This window comes from Oncorhynchus masou, chromosome 24 (assembly GCF_036934945.1).
Source record: "Oncorhynchus masou masou isolate Uvic2021 chromosome 24, UVic_Omas_1.1, whole genome shotgun sequence".
Taxonomy (NCBI): Eukaryota; Metazoa; Chordata; class Actinopteri; order Salmoniformes; family Salmonidae; genus Oncorhynchus; species Oncorhynchus masou.
In genome coordinates this window covers 113,049,991-113,070,355 of record NC_088235.1, presented here as the reverse complement: position 1 = coordinate 113,070,355, position 20,365 = coordinate 113,049,991, and the positions used below count along the sequence as shown (strand labels likewise).

At 44.4% G+C, this 20,365-nt stretch overlaps 1 protein-coding gene across 1 annotated transcript in view; it reads right to left on the bottom strand.

Annotated features, from left to right (window-relative positions):
* The window catches only part of kif1aa (kinesin family member 1Aa), a 196,828-nt gene that overhangs the window by 101,620 nt on the left and 74,843 nt on the right, over nt 1-20,365 (bottom strand). Inside the window, exons 13-22 of the mRNA XM_064936187.1 lie at nt 16,625-16,758; nt 16,374-16,453; nt 15,589-15,664; nt 7,347-7,426; nt 6,350-6,456; nt 4,613-4,696; nt 3,566-3,746; nt 3,022-3,094; nt 2,658-2,900; nt 468-646 (exon numbers count right to left, since the gene is read on the bottom strand). Of these exons, the coding sequence (XP_064792259.1) occupies nt 468-646; nt 2,658-2,900; nt 3,022-3,094; nt 3,566-3,746; nt 4,613-4,696; nt 6,350-6,456; nt 7,347-7,426; nt 15,589-15,664; nt 16,374-16,453; nt 16,625-16,758 (1,237 nt within the window). The remainder of the gene's footprint in view (nt 1-467; nt 647-2,657; nt 2,901-3,021; nt 3,095-3,565; nt 3,747-4,612; nt 4,697-6,349; nt 6,457-7,346; nt 7,427-15,588; nt 15,665-16,373; nt 16,454-16,624; nt 16,759-20,365) is intronic.

Below are 20,365 nucleotides of genomic sequence, written 5' to 3'. Positions count from 1 at the left end.
GGGAGAGAGAGAAAGAGGGAGAGATAGAGAGGAATAGAGAGAGAGAGAGAGAGAGAGAGGGAGAGAGGGGAATAGAGAGGGAGGGAGAGAGAGAGAGAGAGAGAGATAGAGAGGAATAGAGAGGGAGAGAGAGAGAGAGAGATAGAGAGGAATAGAGAGAGAGAGAGAGGGGAATAGAGGGGGAGAGAAATAGAGAGAGAGAGAGAGAGAGAGAGAGAGAGGAATAGAGAGAGAGAGAGAGAGAGAGGGGAATAGAGGGGGAGAGAAATAGAGAGGGAGGGAGAGAGGGAGAGAGAGAGAGAGAGAGAGGAATACATATAGTAATATATCTAGATAAATCTGAGAGATCTGTTTTAGATGAAATGATCTCATGATAATGTACAACTGGACCCACATGTACTGTTACGTATAGTACATCATTAGTTGTGCCTGGGATCTGGCCTAGTGCTGGTTATTTTCTACAGTACCTGAGCTTCTCCAGGGTCCAGCAGTGGGTGGCCCCATTCTTCTGGTCCTGAACCTCCACAGCTACGATGGTCCTGGGGAACGGGCGGGTCGCTCTGTCCTTGGCTGCCTCAGGGGGCAGCAGGTCAGTGGGCAGGGGGGAGTACAGGGTGTCGGTCAGCAGCACAAACTGGAACTGGACCTAGGGGGGGGTCAGACCTGGGTTCAAATAGTATTGCTTTCTTTCAAAAATTTCAGCAGTGTTCAATTGAGCTTACCCGGTACAATAGAACCAATGTCTCTAAAAATGCAGACCGGTACAATAGAACCAATGTCTCAAAAATGCAGACCCCACCCAAATGCAGACCCCACCCACTTTAGACAGGCTCAATCAAGCACTCCAAGATGAAACTTTATGAACCCAGATCTGGGACATGACTCTCTCTCCTTGGTGAGGATCAAAAGGACCCATCAGCTAGGCAAATGTTTGAGGATAGCCAAACCCCTCCCCCCTCTCCCACAGGAGAGGAGAGGGGTGGAGTTTGGCCTGTTTTATGACTTAAATACCTTGCAGAAACTATCCCCCACTCTGCAGAAATGGAAGGCTGAAAATCCTTTGTTTACACAGAGAGACATTGCCCCCAAAAACTCCAACATACAAAAGTGGATAATGAAAAAATATTGCTAACATAAAGAATGTGGGAAATGGTCGGTGGGAATTTAAATAACAATCCTGTCAAAAGTTTATTATTTTGTGATATCATTAAAGGATGGTATAACTAAATAACTGTATCTCTGAGGTTGTACACATTCTAGTTGTAAGGATTGCATCTAAATGTTGAATAAAATATATGATTAAGTATGAAAATACTTTTGTGAAGATAGCAATGTGATTTTAAGCCTTCTAAATGAGATAATGGCTTTTCATATAAACCTATGCCAAATCAGTAACAATGCCCACGTGAACGCAGACATTGTGACGGCGTGACGGAATGCCCCTTTGACCAGAGTGCTTAAGAGGACTCGCTAACAAACTGTACATTAAACCAAACGTGTGCTGAACTTTACGAAATGGTGGGAACCAATGAAAACTAGAGAAAAGCCGGGTTGCTGCGGGTGCGTAAAGTGGTCCTCGCCGTACCCTGAATAATCAACCGTTGAGACACGGCTGACAATTGTGAGACTAGAGAACGTGAGGACGTGAGGATGTGGTCCAAACATTGAAATGATTAAAACTACAACACCAGAAAATGGTACGACCCTCTGAAACTCTCAACGAGGGACGGAGGTAAAGACTAGACCAAACATTCTCAGTCTACAGCTGGGTATTGTGAAGTAGTCTAGAACTATTGACCAAGAAGGGAGGGAAGGACAGAACCCTCTCACCACGGTGTGGTACACCTCTGATGTATCCATTCTAATGAACACGCAAGAACAAAAGAAGCCTACAGCTAAGAAGGATATTGTGACCTCTGGTATACAACCAGAGACTTACATCGAACTACTCGCCGTAGACAAATAGAGTGGTTTCAACAGATAGACGACAGAGAAAGACATCTACACGGAAATATAGGTTGCATTTCTAATCCGAATGAGCGATTGTTAGGGTGCTAAATATTCATATTTATGGTGAGCGTAGTTTCCAAATGTATGTACGATAAGTCCACTCTCTTTGTCTCTCCCGCTCTTTATCTTTCCCCACCCCCTTTCCATTTTGTGTAACAAGCTGTCATATCGGGTTAGTCCACTAGGGACTTTTCATATGTATTATGTTAGTAATCGATAACCTACACAATGTGTGTGTGTGTGTATGTATTTCTGTGTGATTATTTAGTTAGTTAGGAAATAAAAAATTAAGCCAATTTGTGTATCGCTTGTGTATCGCTCGATTCATCACTTAGGCTAGGGTTCATGCAGATTTACGGAGTCAACGACGTTCAGAATGAAACTGATATGAGGAAATGATTGATGACTGGTATGATATCGATAAATATATGTATTATTGAGTTAATTCGGGGAACGGTAACTCATTAAATAAACTTTTCCCGTGGTGCCCCAAATTACTAATGGATTAATTGTTACATGATTAATTTAATAAAGTAATAACTAAACATAGTAGGTAATTATGTGATAGATAGCAGTCATCACATTAATGATAGCCATGCCACAACACTTTCCGTGGTGATACAGGGACATGCTGAACGTTCTCAGACCTTCTTCTTGAGTTCCACGCTGATGGCGTTAGCCTCCTTGAGGAAGATGGCGTTTCCCCACAGCTGGTCTCTAAGGGAAGTGAACTGGTAACAGCACCACTTCCTGAAACCCCACAGGGCCAGCTCCGTCTCCCTCTCTGTCCACAGAACTTCCTCCTCAGGCTCCTCCTCTTCCTCTCCTATTACCTCAGGGTAATAACGGTCCACCTGTTTCTGAAGGGCTTCCAGCTTGCTCTCATAATCCTGTGGAAATGGTCACATGATCAGGCTTTACTAGAAAATATTCAATATTGTAAGACAAAATGTGAATGTTTTGTTGATCTTGTCCCTTCCGGGGTTTTGTCCATTTGTTTATAGGTCTCACCAGCCTCTGCTGCTCTAGAAGGATATGGGTTTCCTCCCTCTCTTTACGATACTGGTCTTCCAACTCCTGAAGCCTGAAGACACAACCACAGACACAACCACAGACATTATCTAAACCCTCTCTCACGCTTACCTCTGAACCCTCCCTCTAGTCCTCTCCTCTCTCCTCTCTCCTCTTTCCTCTCCTCCTCCTCTCCTCTCTCCTCTCCTCTCCCCCCTCTCCTCTCTCCTCCTCCCTCCTCTCTCCTCCCTCTCCTCTCTCCTCCCTCCCCCCTCCCCTCTCTCCTCCTCTCCTCTCTCCTCCCTCCTCCCCCCTCTCCTCCTCCTCTCTCTCCTACCCCTCTCACCTCACCTCTCCTCATCCCTCCCCCCTCCCCTCTTCTCCTCTCATCTCCCCTCCTCCTCTCCCCCTCTCAAATCAAATCAAATTTATTTATATAGCTCTTCGTACATCAGCTGATATCTCAAAGTGCTGTACAGAAACCCAGCCTAAAATCTCCCCCTCTCCTCTCTCCTCTCTCCTCTCCCCTCTCTAGTTCTCTCACCTCTGGTCCATCTCCTGCTTCATGTCGATGCCCTGTTTGTCCAACAGTTCTCTCTGTGCGAAGGCCCAGTCCATCGGCTCCACGGGGGTCTCAGCGCAGGGCGTCCTCTCCCGCTCCTGGCGCGCCTGCTCTGGGTGGTTGAACCGGAACACGTGGCTCTTACCCAGGATAATGCGGTTCCCTGGGGACACAACAGAGGAAAATTCAAAACCATTCAGTGACAGGGCGGCAGTGTAGCCTAGTGGTTAGAACATTGGACTAGTTACCGAAAGGTTGCAAGTTCAAATCCCCAAGCTGACAAGGTACAAAATCGGTCGTTCTGCCCCTGAACAGGCAGTTAACCCACTGTTCCCAGGCCGTCATTGAAAATAAGAATTTGTTCTTAACTGACTTGCCTAGTAAAATAAAGATTAAATTAAATTAAAAACAGGTAGAAATGTCTGTACAGAAGTGATAAGCGGGATAAATGGAATAGGAAAGTGTAAGGGACATTTTAGGACAGTATGGGGGAGGAGAAGAGAAAGAGAGAGAGAGAAAGGAAAGGGAAAGGGGGATTTGTCAGTTGGACAACTGAATGTCTTCAACTGAAATTTGGCTTCCGCATTTAACGCAACCCCTCTGAATCAGAGAGGTGCACGGGGCTCTCTCCCTCCATGTCTTAAAGAGAGAGACAGAGAGAAGAGAGAGAGAGACAGAGACAGAGACAGAGAGAGAGAGAAGAGAGACAGAGAGAGAGAGACAGAGAGAGAGAGAAGAGAGAGAGACAGAGACAGAGAGAAGACAGAGTGACAGAGAGACAGAGAGAGAGACAGAGAGAGAGAGAGAGACAGAGAGAGAGAGACAGAGAGAGAGACAGAGAGAGAGACAGAGAGAGACAGAGAGAGACAGAGAGAGAGAGACAGAGAGAGAGACAGAGAGAGAGACAGAGAGAGAGACAGAGAGAGAGACAGAGAGAGAGAGAAGAGAGAGACAGAGAGAGAGAGAGAGACAGAGAGAGAAAAGAGAGAGAGAAAAGAGAGAGAGAAAAGAGAGAGACAGTTGACCCACCTGATTTGAGGACTGTAGCCTCTGTGACCCTCTTCCCGTTGACGTAGGTCTCAGCTCCCTCACAGGGCTCCAGAGTGACCGCTACTGGAGGAGAAGGGAGACGGACATGAGGGATGCGCGCAGTATCCATAACAACCACAACAACGACAAGGTCTCTGAAATGGATAGGGTCAATTCCACTTCAATTCAGTCAAGTGCTGCAGTCATTGCTTTTACAATGAAGAAAAACAGCATTGAAATCTCAGTTTACTTCCAGAGTTGTCATGGAATTGATCGCAACCTTTCTCTCTGATCTCTAGCATGTAAAGTCCATCCTTTCCCCTCGATGGGTACACATATGGATTTAAAACCATGGGTTTGGTTGAAAGCATGGACTCTTAAACCAATCCTATGCCTTTAAATCCAAGATGGTGGATTGGACAAGTGCACACGCGGAGAAAAAGGTGTGGAGATTCAAGACATCGGGAGAATTGCCATGCCAACCACAATAGCAGCAACATGCAGCCTCTTATCATTAGCAGTCACAACAGGGTAGTAGGGTGTCAGTCACAACAGGGTAGTAGGGTAGCAGTCACAACATGGTAGTAGGATGTCAGTAACAACAGGGTAGTAGTGTAGCAGTAACAACAGAGTAGTAGGGTAGCAGTCACAACAGGGTAGTAGGATGTCAGTCACAACAGGGTAGTAGGGTGTCAGTCACAACAGGGTAGTAGGGTAGCAGTCACAACAGGGTAGTAGGGTAGCAGTAACAACAGGGTAGTAGTGTAGCAGTAACAACAGAGTAGTAGGGTAGCAGTCACAACAGAGTAGTAGGGTAGCAGTCACAACAGGGTAGTAGGGTAGCAGTAACAACATGGTAGTAGGGTAGCAGTCACAACAGGGTAGTAGGGTAGCTGTCACAACAGGGTAGTAGGGTGTCAGTCACAACAGGCTAGTAGGGTAGCAGTAACAACAGGGTAGTAGTGTAGCAGTAACAACAGAGTAGTAGGGTAGCAGTCACAACAGGGTAGTAGGATGTCAGTCACAACAGGGTAGTAGGGTGTCAGTCACAACAGGGTAGTAGGGTAGCAGTCACAACAGGGTAGTAGGGTAGCAGTAACAACAGGGTAGTAGTGTAGCAGTAACAACAGAGTAGTAGGGTAGCAGTCACAACAGGGTAGTAAGGTGTCAGTCACAACAGGGTAGTAGGGTAGCAGTCACAACAGGGTAGTAGGGTAGCAGTAACAACAGGGTTGTAGTGTAGCAGTAACAACAGAGTAGTAGGGTAGCAGTCACAACAGAGTAGTAGGGTAGCAGTCACAACAGGGTAGTAGGATGTCAGTCACAACAGGGTAGTAGGGTGTCAGTCACAACAGGGTAGTAGGGTGTCAGTCACAACAGGGTAGTAGGGTGTCAGTCACAACAGGGTAGTAGGGTGTCAGTCACAACAGGGTAGTAGGATGTCAGTCACAACAGAGTAGTAGGGTGTCAGTCACAACAGAGTAGTAGGATGTCAGTCACAACAGGGTAGTAGGGTGTCAGTCACAACAGGGTAGTTGGATGTCAGTCACAACATGGTAGTAGGGTAGTTGGTGACAACAGGGTGACAATAGGGAAGCAAGTATCAATCACAATAGGGTAGCAGGTACTCTATCAGTCACAATAGGGTATCAGGGTAGCGGGTAATCTATCAGTCACAATAGGGTAGCAGGGTAGTAAATACTAAGGGTAGTAAGTCACAAGAGTGTAGTATCTCACTTTCTCCCATGGGTCCCGTGGTAGACGTGAAGGTGCCGTGTTCGTCCTTGATGAAGTGACCACTGAGCACAATGTCCTGTCTGCTGCTGGCGTCCACGCGACCGACCCTGGGAAAGAGGAGACAGGCGTTGGGACGGCGTTGGAAAGAGGGGCAACCACGTGATTAGCAGGCAACTAAACGGAAGGAGTAAGGTGCTTTTTCTGCGTCACCAATGTATATGGAACGTTGGGCCAGTAAACCCGAAAGGTCGCTGGTTCGAATACCCGAGCCGACAAGGTGAAAAATATGTCGAAGTGCCCTTGAGTAATGGAGTATCCATCAAGTTAACCTTGATGGATCCAGGAGTGCAGCACTACTATGGGTGGTCCTGTAAAACAACTCATTCCACTGCACCGATCCAGTATATGTGACAATAGATATATATAGATATAGATTTATAGACGTTTTTTTTATGAACACTTCGTTCTTGATAAGGTATACATTTCTCTGCTGGATGAATGTTCTCTTACCTGGTCAATATCTCTATGTTCTCTCTATGTTCTCTTTATGTTCTCTCTTACCTGGTCAATATCTCTATGTTCTCTCTATGTTATCTCTATGTTCTCTCTTACCTGGTCAATATCTCTATGTTCTCTCTATGTTCTCTTTATGTTCTCTCTTACCTGGTCATAATCTCTATGTTCTCTCTTACCTGGTGAATAACTATGTTATCTCTATGTTCTCTCTTACCTGGTCAATATCTCTATGTTCTCTCTATGTTCTCTCTATGTTCTCTTTGTGTTCTCTCTTACCTGGTCATTATCTCTATGTTCTCTCTATGTTCTCTCTTACCTGGTGAATAACTATGTTATCTCTATGTTCTCTCTTACCTGGTCATTATCTCTATGTTCTCTCTATGTTCTCTCTTACCTGGTTAATATCTCTATGTTCTCTCTGTTCTCTCTATGTTCTCTCTTACCTGGTTAATATGTCTATGTTCTCTCTTTGTTCTCTTACCTGGTGATGCCATCTTTGATGTAGTACAGCAGACACTCTGACATCAGGGGGTCCTCGTTAAGGTTCACCAGGTGAGGAGTCTACAGCAGGAAGGGTTCATATGATATCATATATGTTCATATGGGTTCATGAGTTCATATAGGTTCATATGAGTTCATATAGGTTCATATGGGTTCATATGGGTTCATATAGATTCATATGGGTTCATATGAGTTCATATGGGTTCACGTGGGTTCATATAGATTCACATGGGTTCATATGGGTTCATATAGATTCACATAGGTTCATATAGATTAATATGGGTTCACATAGATCCATATGGGTTCATATAGATTCATATGGATTCGTATAGATTCATATGGATTCGTATAGATTCATATGGATTCGTATAGATTCATATTGGTTCATATAGATTCATATGGGTTCATATATATTCATATGAGTTCATATGGGTTCATATAGGTTCATATGGGTTCATTCTAGAGTAAATGTATATGTTGTCTAATGAATTAAATACAGGCCATATAATCTGTTCAACCTCATTTCAGATCAATATATTCAGTCACTTATTACAACATCACATTTTAATTGAATAAAAAGATACTCATGCATAGATATGCTGCAGGTAGATAAACACAGAGCATAGATCTGCTACAGGTAGATACACACAGAGCATAGATCTGCTACAGGTAGATACACACAGAGCATAGATCTGCTACAGGTAGATAAACACAGAGCATAGATCTGCTACAGGTAGATAAACACAGAGCATAGATCTGCTGCAGGTAGATAAACACAGAGCATAGATCTGCTACAGGTAGATAAACACAGAGCATAGATCTGCTACAGGTAGATAAACACAGAACATAGATCTGCTGCAGGTAGATAAACACAGAGCATAGATCTGCTGCAGGTAGATAAACACAGAGCATAGATCTGCTACAGGTAGATAAACACAAAGCATAGATCTGCTACAGGTAGATAAACACAGAGCATAGATCTGCTACAGGTAGATAAACACAGAGCATAGATCTGCTACAGGTAGATAAACACAGAGCATAGATCTGCTGCAGGTAGATAAACACAAAGCATAGATCTGCTACAGGTAGATAAACACAAAGCATAGATCTGCTACAGGTAGATAAACACAGAGCATAGATCTGCAACAGGTAGATAAACACAGAGCATAGATCTGCAACAGGTAGATAAACACAGAGCATAGATCTGCTGCAGGTAGATAAACACAGAGCATAGATCTGCTACAGGTAGATAAACACAAAGCATAGATCTGCTGCAGGTAGATACACACAGAGCATAGATCTGCTACAGGTAGATAAACACAGAGCATAGATCTGCTGCAGGTAGATAAACACAGAGCATAGATCTGCTGCAGGTAGATAAACACAGAGCATAGATCTGCTGCAGGTAGATAAACACAGAGCATAGATCTGCTGCAGGTAGATACACACAGAGCATAGATCTGCTACAGGTAGATAAACACAGAGCATAGATCTGCTACAGGTAGATAAACACAGAGCATAGATCTGCTGCAGGTAGATAAACACAGAGCATAGATCTGCTGCAGGTAGATAAACACAAAGCATAGATCTGCTGCAGGTAGATAAACACAGAGCATAGATCTGCTGCAGGTAGATAAACACAGAGCATAGATCTGCTGCAGGTAGATAAACACAGAGCATAGATCTGCTGCAGGTAGATAAACACAGAGCATAGATCTGCTGCAGGTAGATACACACAGAGCATAGATCTGCTACAGGTAGATAAACACAGAGCATAGATCTGCTACAGGTAGATAAACACAGAGCATAGATAAACACAGAGCATAGATCTGCTACAGGTAGATAAACACAAAGCATAGATCTGCTGCAGGTAGATAAACACAGAGCATAGATCTGCTGCAGGTAGATAAACACAGAGCATAGATCTGCTGCAGGTAGATAAACACAGAGCATAGATCTGCTACAGGTAGATAAACACAGAGCATAGATCTGCTGCAGGTAGATAAACACAGAGCATAGATCTGCTGCAGGTAGATAAACACAGAGCATAGATCTGCAACAGGTAGATAAACACAGAGCATAGATCTGCTGCAGGTAGATAAACACAGAGCATAGATCTGCAACAGGTAGATAAACACAGAGCATAGATCTGCTACAGGTAGATAAACACAGAGCATAGATCTGCTGCAGGTAGATAAACACAAAGCATAGATCTGCTACAGGTAGATAAACACAGAGCATAGATCTGCTGCAGGTAGATAAACACAGAGCATAGATCTGCTGCAGGTAGATAAACACAGAGCATAGATCTGCTGCAGGTAGATAAACACAGAGCATAGATCTGCTACAGGTAGATAAACACAGAGCATAGATCTGCTGCAGGTAGATAAACACAGAGCATAGATCTGCTACAGGTAGATAAACACAGAGCATAGATCTGCTGCAGGTAGATAAACACAGAGCATAGATCTGCTGCAGGTAGATAAACACAGAGCATAGATCTGCTGCAGGTAGATAAACACAGAGCATAGATCTGCTACAGGTAGATAAACACAGAGCATAGATCTGCTGCAGGTAGATAAACACAGAGCATAGATCTACTGCAGGTAGATAAACACAGAGCATAGATCTGCTGCAGGTAGATAAACACAGAGCATAGATCTGCTACAGGTAGATAAACACAGAGCATAGATCTGCTGCAGGTAGATAAACACAGAGCATAGATCTGCTACAGGTAGATAAACACAGAGCATAGATCTGCTACAGGTAGATACACACAAAGCATAGATCTGCTACAGGTAGATAAACACAGAGCATAGATCTGCTGCAGGTAGATAAACACAGAGCATAGATCTGCTACAGGTAGATACACACAAAGCATAGATCTGCTGCAGGTAGATAAACACAGAGCATAGATCTGCTGCAGGTAGATAAACACAGAGCATAGATCTGCTGCAGGTAGATACACACAAAGCATAGATCTGCTGCAGGTAGATAAACACAGAGCATAGATCTGCTGCAGGTAGATAAACACAGAGCATAGATCTGCTGCAGGTAGATAAACACAGAGCATAGATCTGCTACAGGTAGATAAACACAAAGCATAGATCTGCTGCAGGTAGATAAACACAGAGCATAGATCTGCTGCAGGTAGATAAACACAGAGCATAGATAAACACAGAGCATAGATCTGCTACAGGTAGATAAACACAGAGCATAGATCTGCTACAGGTAGATAAACACAGAGCATAGATCTGCTACAGGTAGATAAACACAAAGCATAGATCTGCTACAGGTAGATAAACACAAAGCATAGATCTGCTGCAGGTAGATAAACACAAAGCATAGATCTGCTACAGGTAGATAAACACAGAGCATAGATCTGCTGCAGGTAGATAAACACAGAGCATAGATCTGCTGCAGGTAGATAAACACAGAGCATAGATCTGCTACAGGTAGATAAACACAGAGCATAGATCTGCTACAGGTAGATAAACACAAAGCATAGATCTGCTACAGGTAGATAATCACAGAGCATAAATACACACAAAGCATAGATCTGCTACAGGTAGATAAACACAGAGCATAGATCTGCTACAGGTAGATAAACACAGAGCATAGATCTGCTGCAGGTAGATAAACACAGAGCATAGATCTGCTACAGGTAGATAAACACAAAGCATAGATCTGCTACAGGTAGATACACACAGAGCATAGATATGCTACAGGTTGATACACACAGAGCATATATCTGCTACAGGTAGATAAACACAGAGCATAGATCTGCTACAGGTAGATAAACACAAAGCCTAGATCTGCTACAGGTAGATAATCACAGAGCATAAATACACACAAAGCATAGATCTGCTACAGGTAGATAAACACAGAGCATAGATCTGCTACAGGTAGATAAACACAGAGCATAGATCTGCTACAGTTAGATAAACACAGAGCATAGATCTGCTACAGGTAGATAAACACAGAGCATAGATCTGCTACAGGTAGATAAACACAGAGCATAGATCTGCTACAGGTAGATAAACACAGAGCATAGATCTGCTACAGGTAGATAAACACAAAGCATAGATCTGTTGCAGGTAGATAAACACAGAGTGTCCTAAACAGAACTCTATTCCCTATATAGTACACTATTTTTGCCCAAGGCCCAAAGGGGCACTATAAAGAGACTACGATGGCATTTTGGACACAACGAGACATTCACTACAGTAGATGATGGCGAGTTTTAAGACATGCAGACAGTCTCTATGAGATCCACAGCATTACTTATACCCATCAAACACAGATGGCTCTTCTAGCAAACAGAAGTGCTATAAATATGACTAAATATAGCAAACGCATACATAATGTGTTTGCTTTTCTGAGCTTGCATCTCTCTGCTGTTTGATAGCACAGTGAGTAGGGCTTTATTTACTATGAATAATGCAGTAGATTAAAAAGGGGAAGACTAAATTAATCAAAGTCCTATTTACATTAGGAGACCAAATTAAAAAGGAAACAGTTGGTTGATCTTTACAGCTGCTGTAAATCTATACATAGCAGGCAGGTTCCAAATAGGGCTACAGAGACTAATGTATCACTGAACTCAACATGCAACAATTTCAAAGATTTTGCTGAGTTACAGTTCATATAAGGAAATCAGTCAATTGAAATAAATTCACGAGGCCTTAATCTATGGATTTCACATGACTGGGAATACAGATATGAATCTGTTTGTCACAAAAACCTTAAGTGTGGATCAGAAAACCAGTTAGTATCTGGTGTGAACAGCATTTGTCTCACGTAGCGCAAATACATCTCCTTCGCATAGAGTTGATAAGGCGGTTTATTGTGGCCTGATTCAATGGCTACGCAAAGTTGCTGGACATTGGCAGGAACTGGAACATGCTGTTAGGTGACATGTCTGGGGAGTATGCTGACCATGGAAGAACAGGGACATTTTTTAGTTCCGGGAATTTCCAGGGATTTCATTGGCAGGGACTGGGAGACTTGTCTGGATCGAGGGAAAAATGAACGGAGCAAAGTACTCAGAGATCCTCGGTGAAAACCTGCTCCAGAGCACTCAGGACCTCAGACTAGGCTCTCCTCTGACAGCCTCTCTTCTCCTCTCCTCCGACAGCCTCTCTTCTCCTCTCCTCCGACAGCCTCTCTTCTCCTCTCCTCCGACAGCCTCTCTTCTCCTCTCCTCCGACAGCCTCTCTTCTCCTCTACTCCGACAGCCTCTCTTCTCCTCTCCTCCGACAGCCTCTCTTCTCCTCTCCTCCGACAGCCTCTCTTCTCCTCTCCTCCGACAGCCTCTCTTCTCCTCTCCTCCGACAGCCTCTCTTCTCCTCTCCTCCGACAGCCTCTCTTCTCCTCTGACAGCCTCTCTTCTCCTCTCCTCTGACAGCCTCTCTTCTCCTCTCCTCTGACAGCCTCTCTTCTCTTCTCCTCTCCTAGCCTCTTCTCCTCTCCTCTCCTCTGACAGCCTCTCTTCTCCTCTGACAGCCTCTCTTCTCCTCTCCTCTGATAGCCTCTCTTCTCCTCTCCTCTGACAGCCTCTCTTCTCCTCTCCTCTGACAGCCTCTCTCCTCTTCTCCACTCCTCTGACAGGCTCTCTTCTCCTCTCCTCTGAAAACCTGCTCCAGAGCGCTCAGGACCTCAGACTAGGGTGAAGGTTCACCTTCCAACAGGACAACAACCCTAAGCACACAGCCATGACAACACAGGAGGGGCTTCGGGACAAGTCTCTGAATGTCCTTGAGTGTCCCAGCCAGAGCCCGGACTTCAACCCCATCGAACATCTCTGGAGAGACCTGAAAATAGCGGTACAGCGACACTCCCCATCCAACCTGACAGAGCTTGAGAGGATTTGCAGAGAAAATTGGGAGAAACTCCCCAAATACAGGTGTGCCAATCTTGTAGCGTCATACCCAAGGCGTTAATTGGTGCTTCAACTGTCACACCCTGATCTGTTTCACCTGTGTCGCCTGTTTTCCCCATTATCCCCTGGGTATCTATTCCTGTGATCCCTGTTTGTCTGTTGCCAGTTCATCTTGTTTTGTCAAGTCAACCAGCATGTTTTCCTGGTTTTTCATTTTCTCTGTTTTGCTAGTGCTCCCGGTTTTGACCCTTGCCTACCTTGACTCTAATGCCTCTTAAAACACAAATTCACTTTTTTTTCATTATGGGGTATTGTGTGTCGATGAGTGAGGGAAGAACATCTATTTAATCCATTTTGAATTCAGGCTTTTAAACACAGTAAAGTTTGGCGTTAGTCAAGTTTGAATACTTTCTCAAGGCACATACATTATGCACATTTCCAATATTTTAATATGGGCTGACAAATGCTCTGTGTTGATAGATGCTCTCTTTGAGAAAGAGGAGAGCTGAAGCAGAAGAATCTGTAAAGGTTACAGTCTACTGAGGCACTCAGAGACGGAGTGTGTAGGAGACTCCAGAGAGGAGAGGAGTGTGTAGGAGACTCCAGATGAGTGTGTAGGAGACACCAGAGAGGAGAGGAGTATCTAGGAGACTCCAGAGAGGAGAGGAGTGTGTAGGAGACTCCAGAGAGGAGAGGAGTGTGTAGGAGACTCCAGAGAGGAGAGGCGTGTGTAGGAGACTCCAGAGAGGAGAGGCGTGTGTAGGAGACTCCAGAGAGGAGAGGCGTGTGTAGGAGACTCCAGAGAGGAGAGGAGTGTATAGGAGACTCCAGAGAGGAGAGGAGTATCTAGGAGACTCCAGAGAGGAGAGGAGTGTTTAGGAGACTCCAGAGAGGAGAGGAGTGTGTAGGAGACTCCAGAGAAGAGAGGAGTGTGTAGGATACTCCAGAGAGGAGAGGAGTATCTAGGAGACTCCAGAGAGGAGAATAGTATCTCGGAGACTACAGAGAGGAGAGAAGTGTGTAGGAGACTCCAGAGCGGTGTGTGTAGGAGACTCCAGAGAGGAGAGGAGTATCTAGGAGACTCCAGAGAGGAGAGAAGTGTGTAGGAGACTCCAGAGAGGAGAGAAGTGTGTAGGAGACTCCAGAGAGGAGAGAAGTGTGTAGGAGACTCCAGAGAGGAGAGAAGTGTGTAGGAGACTCCAGAGAGGAGAGAAGTGTGTAGGAGACTCCAGAGAGGAGAGAGTGTGTAGGAGACTCCAGAGAGGAGTGTGTCGGAGACTCCAGAGAGGAGAGAGTGTGTAGGAGACTCCAGAGAGGAGTAGTATCTAGGAGACTCCAGAGAGGAGAGAGTGTGTAGGAGACTCCAGAGAGGAGTGTGTCGGAGACTCCAGAGAGGAGAGAGTGTGTAGGAGACTCCAGAGAGGAGTAGTATCTAGGAGACTCCAGAGAGGAGATGAGTGTGTAGGAGACTCCAGAGAGGAGATGAGTGTGTAGGAGACTCCAGAGAGGAGAGGAGTGTGTAGGAGACACTGCAGAGGGACCAACCTCATTGGGTGAAAACAGCCCTACTGTGTCTATGAACACAGCCTCAGGCTTTCTGCTCTGCTGTGATGTCGAGGGCTTGGAAGTAAATCAACATGAATGTGTCACACCTTGATCTGTTTCACCTGTCCTTGTGATTGTCTCCACCCCCCCTCCAGGTGTCGCCCATCATCCCCATTATCCCCGGTGTATTTATACCCGTGTTCTCTGTTTGTCTGTTGCCAGTTCGTCTTGTTTGTCAAGTCAACCCGCGTTTTTTTGTGTCAGCTCCAGTTTTTCCCCCAGTCTCTCTTTTCTCAAGCACATGGTTTTTGACACTTGATTGTCCTAACCCTGTACCCGCCCACCTGACCACTCTGCCTGCCGTCCTGTACCTTCGCCCCAGTTGCTGTAATAAACATTGTTACTTCGACACGGTCTGCTTCTGGGTCTAACCCTTGATACCTGATAGAAAGCATCAAATAAAACATTGCTTGTTCTCCTGTTCACCCTCATCCATGGTTACTGGTACATTTGTTGATTACACAATTCGAGTTCATACTATTAATGTTGAAGACATGTGACACGGGGCGGCAGGGTAACCTAGTGGTTAGAGTGCTGGACTAGCTGTTAGAGCGCTGCAAGTTCAAACCCCCGAGCTGACAATCTGTCGTTCTGCCCCTGAACAGGCAGTTAACCCACTGTTCCTAGGCCGTCATTGAAAATAAGAATTTGTTCTTAACTGACTTGCCTAGTTAAATAAAGGTAAAAAAATATATATTTAAAAAAACATGTATTCTGTGATGTGTAGCTGTCTTACCTTCTTGGGGGAGAAAACTCCCACAGTTCCTCCATCTTCCCTCATGGCCACACCCATCTCAGCCAGCAGCGCCTCTCTGTGGAAGAGAACAGAGAGTTGTGATGTCATCCAATGTATCGCTTCTGACTCTGGACCACATGCCCCCTGACGAGGGGGGGGTTCTGTCTATGACCACTGCTCTGTCTATGACTGTGCTATCTGCCCCCCCCCTTTCTCTACATTTCTCACTGTACTGTCAAAAAATGTTTAATTCCAAAATGCTTCTTCGCCAGATTCATTAAAAGTTTTACAACGGTCTCCTAATCTTCATGGTCCTTGGAGCCGGATACTGTAGGGGCCTTTCAACGGTCTCCTAATCTTCATGGTCCTTGGAGCCGGATACTGTAGGGGCCTTTCAACGGTCTCCTAATCTTCATGGTCCTTGGAGCCAGATACTGTAGGGGCCTTTCAACGGTCTCCTAATCTTCAAGATACTGTAGGGGCCTTTCAACGGTCTCCAAATCTTCAAGATACTGTAGGGGCCTTTCAACGGTCTCCTAATCTTCAAGATACTGTAGGGGCCTTTCAACGGTCTCCTAATCTTCATGGTCCTTGGAGCCGGATACTGTAGGGGCCTTTCAACGGTCTCCTAATCTTCATGGTCCTTGGAGCCGGATACTGTAGGGGCCTTTCAACAGTCTCCTAATCTTCATGGTCCTTGGAGCCGGATACTGTAGGTGTCTTTCTTTACTATCTGAAGGCATGTCTATACTGTAAGTAGAGATGCAGAAGCTGAAGGAACTCACCTTTCCATTCTGATGGCTTCGGTTCTGCGAAGTTTCTCCTCCCAGGTCTCATTGAGCTCTGCGATGATTTTCTCTGTTTCCTGATGAAATCACAAAATCATTCATATCTGAGGGGGTGTCAACCCCCCCCCCCCCCCCAGAGTCTATGTTCAATATGTGGGGCGAGGGGTATTATGTCTGACTGTAATCAATGAATCAATCGATCAGTCAATTAATCAATCAATTAATCAACCAATCAGTGTTCAGTTCACCTTGAGTCTCTCGATGGCCTGCTCGCTGCCAGGGCTGATCATGATGCGGTCGTGGAGGCTGGCGATAGAACCGGCTCGACTGGACAGGGCGGACAAAGAGGGGGAGGGGCTCATCCCCGTCATGGCATTCGTCACTGTGGAGAGATCATAATTTTGATTGACAGATTAGCGATTATTGTTATTATTCTTAAAATTGAATAGGTCTGTCAGGCGGGGCACAGGAAACAGGGGGGCAGGACAGGAAGTGGGGATAGAGCAGGGACAGGGAGGTAAGAAAGATGGAGAGAAGCGGAAAGAATATAGAAAAAGACAGAAGACAGACGACAGATAACAGAGGACAGAAGAAGCAGCTTGAAATGAATCTGAAACACAAAGTGAAACATTAACTGAGAGTAAGAAGGGCACCAGAAAGAGAAGACAGAAGCAGCCCTGCATGCAGAAAGACACGCAAAAAAGAAGAAGGAGAACGCAAAATATATGGCAGTATGGGCATACAGAGTGACTGGAGGGGCTCAGCTAAAATAATAAGATCTAACACCAAGCCAGATGCTCAATATGCCATCGAGCTTCAAGCAAAGCATTAGCAGTCAGTGAGACCTATCAGAATCCTCAATTCAACACTGTCACCCATCTTCCTGAATGAGGTTAGTGCTCTACTGCATACAACACTACATGTATTGTCAGTCAAAAGCACTATTCAATCTATTGACTCTACATCAAGCTCTCCATCTCAAGGCCAAAAGCATGTTTGAATAAAAATACAACGATGAAACACCACACCAAGAACACACAAAAGCCTGGACTGTATTGTATTGACTGGGGCTGTGGTTTCCTTCCTTACAGAGCACTAGCTACTAGCCACTAGCCACGCCATACTATGGATATCAAATGTCATCTAAAAGCTAATGAGATTCACTAACTGCTTCACCAGCTACTGTAAAAAAACATCCTTACCAAACCTATTACTGTAAAAACAATCCTTACCAAAAACATATTACTGTAAAAACCATCCTTACCAAACCCTATTACTGTAAAAACCATCCTTACCAAACCAATTACTGTAAAAACCATCCTTACCAAACCTATTACTGTAAAAACCATCCTTACCAAAAACATATGACTGTAAAAACCATCCTTACCAAACCCTATTACTGTAAAAACCATCCTTACCAAACCCTATTACTGTAAAAACCATCCTTACCAAACCCTATTACTGTAAAAACCATCCTTACCAAACCCTATTACTGTAAAAACCATCCTTACCAAACCCTATTACTGTAAAAACCATCCTTACCAAACCCTATTACTGTAAAAACCATCCTTACCAAACCCTATTACTGTAAAAACCATCCTTACCAAACCTATTACTGTAAAAACCATCCTTACCAAACCCTTTACTGTAAAAACCATTCCTACCAAACCCTATTACTGTAAAAACCATCCTTACCAAACCCTATTACTGTAAAAACCATCCTTACCAAACCCTATTACTGTAACAGGAAATGCTTTTCTACTGCAGAGTACCAAGCGGAAGGTCTTCCGTTGAGAAGCAGATAGAACATGGACTGACTGTGCTGCAAGTGAGGTTGAGATTCATGACTGTACTAACGGATTAAAGATCACCCTAAAATGTTGTTGATTTTCCAATCTCTCACATTTTACAAGAGCTTCACATTCACTATCAAATGATATCTAGTTATATTAAGTTAGCCAGTGTTTTGTGAACGCAATATACTAAAAGGTAATTTTGACGTGGTTAATTTGACAATAATGTGCTGAAAGGTCTCTGCAACCTTGTATGGAACAATGACTCTCAGCATTGCAGTTGGTTCTGGTACAGCGACACAGAGGAACACAGTTGGCAGGCAGGTGTTGCTATAGCAACACAGAGAAACACAGTAGGCAGGTAGGTGCTGTTATAGCAACACAGAGGAGCACAGTAGGCAGGGAGGTGCTGCTATAGCAACACAGAGGAACACAGTAAGCAGGCAGGTGTTGCTATAGCAACATGGAGGAGCACAGTAGGCAGGTAGGTGCTGCTATAGCAACACAGCAACCAATTCAAAGAAAAACACCAGTCCATATACTTTCTGTTAAGCCAAGATGGCACACAACACTTCTACAACCCTACATTTGGAAGCCATCTGTTGAAACACAGTAGCTAATAGCAATGTCAAAAAAATGAGATAGCAAACTACAGTAGAGATAAACAGTAGAGAGAGAAACAGTAGAGAGAAAAACAGTAGCGAGAGAAACAGTAGCGAGAGAAACAGTAGAGAGAGAAACAGTAGAGAGAAACAGTAGAGAGAAACAGTAGCGATAAACAGTAGCGATAAACAGTAGCGATAAACAGTAGAGATAAACAGTAGAGATAAACAGTGAAGAGAAACAGTAGAGAGAGAAACAGTAGAGAGAGAAACAGTAGAGAGAGAAACAGTAGAGAGAGAAACAGTAGAGAGAAAAACAGTAGAGAGAGAAACAGTAGAGAGAGAAACAGTAGAGAGAAAAACAGTAGAGAGAGAAACAGTTGAGAGAAACAGTAGAGAGAGAAACAGTAGAGAGAGAAACAGTAACACACATTTCAAACCAGCAATGTCAGTGCCAAGCGCTGGCCCCTTGTATGCTAGGAGAGAAAGAGAGAGAGAACACAGAGAAAGACAAGAGGAGAGACAGGAAAACCAAACTGTGAGGGATTCACTCATTCACGCAGTGTTAGCTGAACAACATACTGGTTCTGCTAGCATACTGTTTTTTTCTAGCAAACTAGTGGTGCTAACACACTGGTGAAGCTTACATACTGGTTCTGCTAGCATACTGGTTCTGCTAGCATACTGGTTCTGCTAACATACTAGTGGTGCTAACACACTGGTTCTGATAACATACTGGTTCTGCTAGCCTACTGGTTCTGCTAACAAACGGGTTCTGCTAACATACTGGTGTTGCTAGCATACTGGTTCTGCTAACATACTGGTTCTGCTAGCATACTGGTTCTGCTAACATACTGGTCCTGTTAACATACTGGTTCTGCTAGCATACTGGTTCTGCTAGCACACTGGTTCTGCTAGCATACTGGTCCTGCTAACATACTAGTTCTGCTAACACACTGGTTCTGATAACATACTGGTTCTGCTAGCATACTGGTTCTGCTAACATACTGTTTTTTCTAGCAAACTAGTGGTGCTAACACACTGGTTCTGCTAGCATACTGGTTCTGCTAGCATACTGGTTCTGCTAGCATACTGGTTCTGCTAACATACTAGTTCTGCTAACACACTGGTTCTGATAACATACTGGTTCTGCTAGCATACTGGTTCTGCTAGCATACTGGTCCTGCTAACATACTATTTTTTCTAGCAAACTAGTGGTGCTAACACACTGGTGAAGCTAACATACTGGTTCTGCTAGCATACTGGTTCTGCTAGCATACTGGTTCTGCTAGCATACTGGTTCTGCTAACATACTAGTTCTGCTAACACACTGGTTCTGATAACATACTGGTTCTGCTAGCATACTGGTTCTGCTAGCATACTGGTTCTGCTAACATACTGTTTTTTCTAGCAAACTAGTGGTGCTAACACACTGGTGAAGCTAACATACTGGTTCTGCTAGCATACTGGTTCTGCTAACATACTAGTTCTGCTAACATACTGGTTCTGATAGCATACTAGTGGTGCTAACTCACTGGTTCTGATAACATACTGGTTCTGCTAGCCTACTGGTTCTGCTAACATACTGGTTCTG